The sequence below is a fragment of the Balaenoptera physalus genome (genome assembly GCF_965194825.1).
Source record: "Balaenoptera physalus genome assembly, chromosome: 14".
In the NCBI taxonomy this organism is placed as follows: Eukaryota; Metazoa; Chordata; class Mammalia; order Artiodactyla; family Balaenopteridae; genus Balaenoptera; species Balaenoptera physalus.
In genome coordinates this window covers 79,602,114-79,612,097 of record NC_138893.1, presented here as the reverse complement: position 1 = coordinate 79,612,097, position 9,984 = coordinate 79,602,114, and the positions used below count along the sequence as shown (strand labels likewise).

General features: G+C 51.8%; 1 protein-coding gene across 2 annotated transcripts in view; it reads right to left on the bottom strand.

Annotated features, from left to right (window-relative positions):
- Positions 1-627: 627 nt before the first annotated feature.
- The window catches only part of POLR3A (RNA polymerase III subunit A), a 50,101-nt gene continuing 40,744 nt past the window's right edge, over positions 628-9,984 (bottom strand). For both annotated transcript variants that reach the window (XM_082425671.1, XM_082425672.1), the window contains 10 exons: positions 9,236-9,322; positions 9,067-9,149; positions 7,968-8,138; positions 6,758-6,851; positions 6,471-6,563; positions 5,659-5,823; positions 4,991-5,155; positions 4,683-4,814; positions 3,141-3,273; positions 628-1,267 (listed from right to left, as the gene is read on the bottom strand). In XM_082425671.1, the coding sequence (XP_082281797.1) occupies positions 1,119-1,267; positions 3,141-3,273; positions 4,683-4,814; positions 4,991-5,155; positions 5,659-5,823; positions 6,471-6,563; positions 6,758-6,851; positions 7,968-8,138; positions 9,067-9,149; positions 9,236-9,322 (1,272 nt within the window). In that variant the 3' untranslated portion in view covers positions 628-1,118. The remainder of the gene's footprint in view (positions 1,268-3,140; positions 3,274-4,682; positions 4,815-4,990; positions 5,156-5,658; positions 5,824-6,470; positions 6,564-6,757; positions 6,852-7,967; positions 8,139-9,066; positions 9,150-9,235; positions 9,323-9,984) is intronic.

The following is a 9,984-nucleotide window of genomic DNA, read 5'->3' as shown; positions in this document are numbered from 1 at the left end:
TTGCACCCTCCGGGAGAACCCTCTCCCGCCACTCCCCTGGGACACCTTCTAGGCCCCCGGCTCTGCAACTGCCCCGCGTGCTCTTCGGCCGCAGGTGGCAGGGCAACTGCCCCGCGTGCTCTTCGGCCGCAGGTGGCAGGGCAACTGCCCCGCGTGCTCTTTGGCCGCAGGTGGCAGGGCAACTGCCCCGCGTGCTCTTCGGCCGCAGGTGGCAGGGCACACGTGCAGATTCCGCAGGAGGGTGTGGATGCCGCCCAGGCGGTGTGGGGGCCTGGACCAGCCTCACTCCTCCTCTCTGTGTACACGACAGTCCCCACCTCAGCAGGCCCCGCACTCCAGCGAGGCGTCTCCAGGCCACGAAGGATGGGTGTGCCTCTTGTCATGAGGTTCAGCCCCGACTATGGGGGTCGGAAGTAGACAAAAAGAGGGTAGCTGGGAGGTCTGAAAAAGATGTTTCAGAGCAGCGTGGCCTCACGACGGTTTCAGCTCAGTTACAAATCCTACACGGTCCCATTTGCTTAACCAGTTTTTCCAGTGACGCTTCAAAGCTGGCTTTCTTGATTTCTATAGCTTCTTGGTTTCAAAAGGAAAACCAAAATAACAATAAAAACTGCAAATTCTTCAAAGTGGACAAATAAATAATAGTAACAATATTTACATTAGTATGTCACACTTGGAGATGGCAGCATGACTGGGGAACGGAAGAACCGAGAATGTGCCCTGGCCCTGGGGCTTAGACCTGGCTCCCGATCAGGGTGGGACACCTCTCTGAGTGGATGGAGGGGCAGGTGAGGTGGGAACGAGCAAAGATGCTGGGCTGGGGGCTCCTCGCAAGTCCAGGGAGGTGGAGTGGGCAGGAGGTGCTGAGCTGTCCCTAGATTAATCAGGTTTCAAACAAACAGACAAATCCCGGTTCTCCCCAGCAAGCACTGTGCTGTGGTCTGGGTCACTGGGTGAGTGGCTCCTACGATGCCGGGGGCCTTCTCTGACTGCCAGCATGGTGGGGACGGCAGGGCCTCGGTCCTGGGGAGCACAAAGCTGACGCGTCAGCTGCTGGCCTCCAGCCCCTTTCCAGACGACAAGGAGCCGAGGTCAGGAACGGTCCCCTCTTCCCTGGACTATGTGACAAGGGGGATGTGGAATTCGCTTGTGTCGAAGATCAGGGGCCTCCTGGGAGGGCTTGGGTCCCTGTCAGCCTTGTGGAGCAGCTTGAAGAGCCCGGTTCCAATGTTCATGGGGATCCCCATGATGATGCATTCAGACACCCCTGAAACCAACCAGAAGGGAGGTTAGAGGGCTTCTCGACACACGGGTAGGCTTTCAGGGCAGAGAGACTACTGACTTGGGAGGAGTCAACTGGGCTCGGAGTCCCAGCCCCACTGCACATCGACGGACTGAATCCGGGCTGCTCGCTTCACGCCTCATCTATAGATGCTGAAGGCGTGGCATGGCGCTCCTGGACGGGTTGGGGGAATTCCAGCGAAGGGCAGTGCCCGCCCACAGCCCCGCTGCTGGCTCAGAGGTCTCTCCATCTGAGCCAAAGGCACCGTGTGGGCCTCACCTTCGTGAGCACTACACTCAGACAGCAGGGATATACTGAATGACACTCAGGAAACCCCAAGTTTGCCACCCAGCGCTTCCTTAACTTAGGGCCCAGGAGACAAGCAAATGGGATCATAGTAAGCAGATGCCAATCCCCCTGGAGACAGCAGCAGAGACCTGTTCCCTGGGCCCAGGGGTCAGCGCGGCTTAACAGAACCCCAACCTCGGAGTCCACAGCCTGAATCAGAAACACTCAGAAGGCAGGGCCCTCGTAGAGTGACAGGAGTAAGGTGACAGTGCAGATTCTCCAAGCTCCTTTTCAGATTTTTAATATCTAAATGTCGGGCTCTGCGTCAGGCTTCTGGTTTTACAACAAGCAAGTGTGTACCTGCTATGTTCTGGGCTTTGTGCTATCAGGGCACCAGAGAGGCAAACAACCAAACTAAAAACCAGCACGTAGTAAGGGCTGACACTGAGTTACAACATTTAAAGGACCAGGAGATTTCAAAGTTGGGGTAGGGTGACCACACTAGGTGCCCAGAGGGGTCAGTGGTGGAGAAGGGGCAGTGGGCGGGGCCACAGCAGGGCAGCAGCAAAGACCAGGCCCAGCGTCCTGGTGGTAGAGCTGGGGAGCTGGGTCTTAGCCCTGCTGTCAAGCAGACTCGCTCTTACTTTTGCCTTGGCCTTGCCCTTCACCTGCCCCAATCTCTGTTCCCTTTTCTTTCCTTTTACCTTTCATTATCTTAAAGAATCATGTAATTTCTCTTTCCCTCTTTTTGCAACCTGTGACCCTTGGGAAAGAAAGAGTTTATCTCAGGAGCAAAAAATAGGCATATACCGACTGGGGCCCCACCTGACCGTCATCTTGGGTGGCCAATCCACACAAGGAGGTGAGAGGGGAAATGGCCATTAGGAAGCAGAGCTCTGGCAGCGGGGACGAAGGCCAGGCCTGGCGTCGCTGTTGGAGCCCCAGGCCCTCACAAACTCCCACCTCAGGCCACAGGGTCTTGCTGCGGCATGAGAAAGTCTAGAGCAAAGTGGGCACTCCGGGTGGGTGGGGATCTGCTGTGACAGCTGCCCCTCGTGCTCCCTCTCCCCCAGGCCCGTCAGAGAGGCGCTGTGTGGTGGGAGAGGAGGCTAGGGCAGGGCAAGACGCTAACAACAAGCGAGTCAGTTCCCTCGGTCTTCTCACCGAGAAAGGGTTCGATACCTGCGCCTCACTGATGTGCCGAGACGCCATACAAGGTGCCTGGCACAGGCATGCTGGCTGCCTTGCTCAGGAAGTCAGGACAGCGGGTGCCTGGCGCAGGGTCAGAGTGGCCGACTGTAATTCTGAGGACTAGAAAACTCCTACATGCCCAGCGGCGATCTTTTCTCTGTACTGACAGAGAAGCCTTCTACAAATGTGAGGGATGCAGGCTGCCACGGTCAGGCTTTGGAGATAAAAGATAGGTCAGTTCCAATTCCATGATCTGTGACTTTATTGTTAAGTAAAAGCTCTGCCTGCTCAGTTTCTCCACCTCCTGAGAAGCCCCGGCCACGGTCTAAGCTGCATCAACAAAGGCCTCTGGGGAGGCTGCTACGAACACCAAACCTACCACACACGGAGTCCTTCTGCCCGAAGTAGGCGGCGTCAAAGAGGTGGTCGGCTGTCTTCTCGAAGGAGGCCAGCATCAGCACGCTCTCCTTCATCTTGGCCAGGCCAAACCTAGTAATGCCCAGGACTTCACCCTGCGCCACGGGAGAGAGAGCCAGAGTGGTACTCATGCCACGTACAAAACGCACGCCCCGCCTTCCCTCAACAGAAGCAGCAAAAATCAGCAGAGCCGCAAGTCACAACCTCAGGTTTAAACAGGATCCTAACAGCTATCTGTCCCACCTGCGTCCCTCCGAGGCCATCAGCCACTGACAACACTGATCCTTACACTCACAGCCGGGTGCCATTGGAACAAAGAATTAAGAACTGAGAAGTAAAGAGTGGAAATATGTATATGTACAACTGACTCACTTTGCTGTACAGCAGAGACTAACAAAACATTGTAAATCAACTATACTCCAATAGAAATTAATTAAAAAAAGAACTGAAAAGTAGGGAATTCCCTGGCGGTCCAGTGGTCAGGCCTCTGCGCTTTCACTGCTGAGGGTCTGGGTTCAATCCCTGGTTGGAGAACTAAGATCCCGCAAGCTGCACAGCACAGTCAAAAAAAAAAAAATCCCTGAAAAGTAGAGTTAAGAATCTAACTTTTAAAAAGGCAGTACTTCTGAAGATGTTTCTTATGGTTCGAAGAACTCAAAACTCAAATAATTTAAAAGCCTCAAAGTAGAAAAAGAGTTATGTAAATTTAGGTGCTTTCATTTAAAGGTATGTTGTGCCATCATTAAAAAAGTTTATTTATAAAACTATGTAACAACATGGAAAACATTTATAATGTTAGAAAAAAGCCAGAATAAAAATGACATGCTTGGGACCTCCCTGGTGGTGCAGTGGTTAAGAATCCGCTTGCCGATGCAGGGGACACGGGTTCAAGCCCTGGTCTGGGAAGATCCCACATGCCGTGGAGCAACTAGGCCCGCGTGCCACAACTACTGAGCCTGTGCTCTAGAGCCCGTGAGCCACAACTACTGAGCCCACGTGCCACAACTACTGAAGGCCGCATGCCTAGAGCCCGTGCTCCCCAACGAGAGAAGCCACCGCAATGAGAAGCGCGCACACCACAACGAAGAGTAGCCCGCACTCGCTGCAACTAGAGAAAGCCGCGCACAGCAACGAAGACCCAGCACGGCCAAAAATACCAACCTCAGTTCCCCCCTCAGATTATGTTAACTTGTTCTTTAACCTGGAAATGGCTACAGAAGAAGCGTGATGAATGGGTTTAACAGGGAATAAACCTCAGTTTGCCATGGAATCCTTGGGCTTTTGGCAATGGCTAGTTTTCTTTTAGAATAAAATTTCTAAAAAGGACAAAAACCATGCTCTGCCTCCTGCCATGAGGTTGTAATTTTCACGCTGGAATTTTACCAGTACACCCAAACCTGACCACTGTACTTTGGTCTTGGGTAACGGTGGTCATCACAGTTGGGCACGCTATGTGTCCTACAAGCTTCGTGCTCCCGAGACTGGCTGCCAGGCCCCCACGAACCTTGTAGGTCATGAGGTCGGAGAGCAGCATCACGTGCCGCCGGTCGATGCTCATGCCGTGGTTGACCATCGTGTACTGGATTTCGTTGATGATAGTAGTCCGGGCAGCTTCGATGCCCAGGGTTTTCTCCACCTGCGGAGGGCTAGGGTGAGCAGAGGCAGCCGCGTCCTCCTCTACCCTGCAGCTCCCGGCACCCCGTGCGCTTCCCCAGAGATGGGAGTGCAGACCGAGAGCAAACGGCAGGGTCGGAGGAGCGTGCCAGGAGGGAGACGGGACGACGGCAAGGTGCCCCTGGCCGGAAGCAGTACCTCGTATGTGTTGTTAGAGGTGGTTCGGGTGCCCTTCACACCGTGGGTGGCCATGACTGCCCGCAGGTTATCACCCTCCACCAGGAGCTTGTACTTCTCCTTTCCGCTCTGCTCGTCAATGTGGATGACAGCTCGGGACACCTCCGGGATGCCCTGCACCACCACCTGGACTCACAGACAGATAAGTCTCCAGACCCCGCAGTGCCTGCGGCCCCCACCCACCCGGGAGCCTGGGAAACCACAGCGGCTGTGAGAACTGGGAACGTCAGGGCCTGGGTCTGTGACCTTGATCACCCCATTTTCCATGGTGATTGTCAGCAACATGCCAAACTTGGGAGTGCCTGTGTGCTGTTCCAGTGGTTGGGGGGAAGCAGAAGCTCAGGGGACCATGCCCCCTTCCACCACCAGTTTTATGAAAGAACAAAGAGAAAACGAACAGGCAGAGTTGGTGTGGCAGTGCTAAGAAGGAAACCGGAACCTGCCTGACTCCTTAGGGGTGCAGCAAAGAAAAGAAGAAACAGGGCGCCACCCTCGGTCTCAGCAGTGACAACGCCCCTGTGGCTTCCTGACACCTGGCTCTTCAGGTCAGAGGTGAGCACGGTCCCTCCCTTTACGCCTCTCCAGGTATTAGGCTAGACGCGGTCCTGGAGAGGTGACCTGTGTCTCACCTTGGGGAGATCCTCTTTCAGAAACTGCAGCACGTAGTACATGGAGCTCTTGCTGTTCTCTCGGGGGGTGACACACACCACAGCCTCACCATGCACGGCCACGTCGCCAGGCTTCACGCGGAGCTTGGACATGCAGATGGAATACCTCACCGTCTCAGCATTCACCTGTGAGGGACCGCACGCCCAGGACATTACTAGCAGGGTGTGGAGGCTGCGGTTCCAGTGTTTCTTGGTCTTTTTGCATCGTTGCCCCTCTAAGAAGCCTTTTCTGTCATTTCCCCCCCGATCTCTCTCCACATCACAATATTTTAATACCAGAGATATACTGTGCATTTATGTACCGTAATGTATACCTCTGTTTTATTCATTAAAGAGTAGATCCCCACCCCCCAACCCTTTTTTGCCATTGCTACCTGTACATAAACACCAATGATAATTAAGCCAGGTCAATCCACGCATCCAAAAACATCTCCTGAGCCAGCCAGGTACTGTGCTGGGGGCCCAAAGGTGAGTAGGACACAGCTGGCACTACGGTCCTTCCAGATGCTGTAATGCTGTTATCACAGCAAATGGGTATTATGGCCTGCACAAAACCTCCACTGATTTCCTGTGTGCCCCTGGGTGGCAATGTCTGTGCTGGGGTCAGGTGTAGAGAGAAAATGTGAAGGTACAACAGACTCACAGAACAGACACTGAGTGAAAGCCTCTGCAGGGTTTCCTGTGCCTTGCGTAGCTCTTGCCCTAGTTTATCAGCGCCTATCTTGGGGCTAAAAGAGGATGACTTCCTCCACGCATTTAATTACATGACTCACTTCCAGCCTCAGAAGTCTGATCCGTTCCAGGGAGAGCTTGACAAGAATAAAGCAATCGTCAGGAAGAAACACTTCTTCAATGTACTCTGAAATCTGTGGTGTCAAAAGATCAGAATGTTCATCAGTCACTTTCCCTTCCCTCAGAGCATACAAGGCTCACTCTGTTTTTTTAAGGATACAGAGCAGTGTGGACACACTGACTAGCAAATGCACTACAAGTGGTTCTTACGCTTACTGGCAACGCTGCTGGTTTGGTTTTCTTATTATTAAGAGGGATTTCTTCTTACCTCTCCCAAGAGGGTCTTCTCAATTCTCCCTTTCACAAGGCGAGCATAATCTGCATCGTCGTCCTTGTCCAGCTGTGCTGTGATGATTGGAGTGCTGTGGGAAGCAAGGGCAAATGATGACAGCACAAGGAATGAGGCTGCTTGAAGACCGCCGCTTTGTTAAGCCCGGGTACCACTTGCAGTCGTCATGTTAACAGCAACTGCAATTTACTGAGCGCTTACTGGAGTCAGGCATGCCACTGAGGGCTTCACATACACGTGCTCATGAGGCAGCCCACTCGATCAGTCACTGAGTGACTTTCACAACATTCTTCCTGGCCAAGCGAACCTACCTTTTCCTCTTTGGTCCTAATGAGTAGCTATTTCAGTTCTGTTCCCTGAGTAAACTGACCCTTCGTGTACTGCAGCTTCCTCCACTTCCACTGCCACCCCTACAATCTCCTCTTCAGGACACCTCCAGCTCCTCCAGCCACCAGCTAGGAGCTTCCATCCTCGCTGTCCTGGACGGCATCCCCCAAACGCACATTCCTGGGAGATCTGACCAACCTAGAGGAGGTAGGCAGAACTCCTGCCACCCTGGACGTCTACAGGTGCTGTTCTAGAACCAAGTACAGCTTTCTTTCATTTAATGTTATACTGTCATTTCGTTAGACTCAGATCAGAGGTGAAACGTGATTTTGTCACTGAATGCGCTATAAGGTATTTCTATCTTTCCTAGTCTCACATCACCCACAAATCCTATCATGAAATCACCGGGGCGGGGGTGTGGGCGGACAGGGAGTGTGTCACAGCATATGACCATAGCTCAAGTGGTAGACACGTCAGTCAGGCCTAGTGAGGCTGGGAATAATGACACCAAAAGGATGAAATCTACACTGACACATGGTTCCAATTTTTCCAGGCATTTTTTTTAGGTTTCTCTCTTTCATGTGACTTGTGGCCATAAAGAACCATTGCATCAATTTTGACTCTATCCAGTTTGGACTTATTTTTTTCCAGTCTGGGTTTTTTAAAAGGCAAGATATGATTAACACAAGCACGCGTCACTCCGGAGTTTGAGAAACTGCCCGCTAGCATCTGTCTCTGTCTCTCTCTCTCACACACACACACACACACACACACACACACACACACACCCCCAAGAGAAACACTGTTTCTCAAGGATCATGACAGGTGAGTGTGAGAACAAGAGGGACACGGATGCGGGTACCTGATGGCTTTGGAAGCGTTGATGATCTCTTTGATGCGGGGCACACCCAGGGTGATGTTCATGGAGGCCACGCCCGCGAAGTGGAAAGTCTTCAGGGTCATCTGGGTACCCGGCTCACCAATGCTCTGGGCACAGAGTGCGCCCACCGCAGAACCTGGCTCCATCTGTGCCCTGAAAGGACAAGGTAGGGATGAAAAGTCCAGTAAAACTGCTAAGGAGACGGGGATGAAATGTACAGCATGGGAAATACAGACAATAATGATATAATATCTTTGTATGGTGGCAGATGGTAAACTAGGCTTATCGTGGTGATCCTTTTGCAATATATAGAAATATCGAATCGCTATGTTGTGCACCTGGAACTTGCACAGTGTTGTAGATCAACTATACTTCAATTAAAAAGACAAAACCAGGGAATTCCCTGGCAGTCCAGTGGTTAGGACTCTGAACTTTCACTGCCAGGGCCTGGGTGGGCCCAGGTTCAATCCCTGGTTGGGGAACTGGAAGTAAGATCCTGCAAGCCTCACGATGTGAGGGGGAAAAAGAAAAAGGGGCCAAAAAACACAAAACCAAAAACTGCTGGGGAGGCTTCTGATTATCTCCTTTCAACAGAAAAAATACAGATGCCATCAGGGCCAGGAAGGAATTGGCAAGGACCCAGGCTAGGCTTGTGATCGAGGAAGCACCCGGCACAAATCAGTTACAGGTGCAGATGCGGCGACGTGATGCTCAGAGGGGTCCGATGACGACAGTGAATACCGCGTGGCTACCGGTGGTCAGCGTGGGATGACTGGAGAGGATCTAAGAGCTCTGCTAACAAATGGTACTGAAGGTGGACAGAGCAGCTGGCAATTGCCAAATATATCAGTAGTTTCTCTGCGGAGAGAGGGCAGTAGGAAATTTCTTTGCAATTATTTCCACATCTTGGAGCACCCAGCCTGTCTAGCCACTGGAGTCCCTAGGGAAGAGGTGACAGAACCTGCTCAATGCTGGCAGTCAGTAAGCGGTGTGGGCGCATGATTTTGTTTCCTGGGGAAACAGGAAGCATACAAGAGACCCACGTGACTGCCGGGCAGTCTAAGACAGTTAGCATCCTTACCTCATGTACTTGTCCCTACACGTCTCCAGAAACTTTTCTATTTGGGTGGGGGTGATCCGGTCCAACTGGTACAGCACCCGGGGCTGGAAGGAAAAAAGCCAAGTATGAGTCAGGGCTGGCAGCAGTGGAAAATACCTCCATGTCCTGACACATCTGGGAGGGCCGTTACCTCTGTTGTGCCGTTATCGTTGATGCCATATTTATCTCGGGTTTTCTTGATCTTCTCAGAAACCTCCTTAATAAATTTTTTTATCTCCTGAAAGATTACACAACAAACATCAGATACATATTTCTCAGCAATCTGGATGACATGATTCGTTTTGTAAACTTCAGTAACGTGACGAGTCCATCCTATTTTAGTGGCAGCTAAATATGACACTGTAAAGGGTACGAAATGGATACAGGTTCTATTACAAAATGTTTTTCCAAGGAACACGACACACCATCCACACCCCGGACACATCATTCATTGGTTTAGTGTTTCTAAGGCCTTTTTACTCTGATGATGCTTCATATGTATAGAGTGACGGCAGGACAGCCCTTCCCACTTGCCGCCTTCTCTTCTCTCCCCTGGCACACCCTGCTGCCCACATTCACGCAGCCCAGAGTAAGTACAATTGAACCACTTGTACTTTTAGTCTCTAGACTGATAACTTTTTGAGGTTTCTTCTGCAGTTGTGCTGGTCAATTTAAATACTACGAAGTATGGTTTTGTAGACACTATGTACATTTCAAACACTTGCCTTCATTTCAAAGGAAACACTCCCAAGTCCCAGCTTTGTCTCTGACCCTCAGCTCTGCACTGGTCCCCCATCATGCTCCCTTCCCCCACACAGTCAGAACTTCGTAAGGTCTCCAGGACACCACTCTCCAAGCTGGAAATGAAACATCGGCATATCTGCTGTTCCCACTGTACTT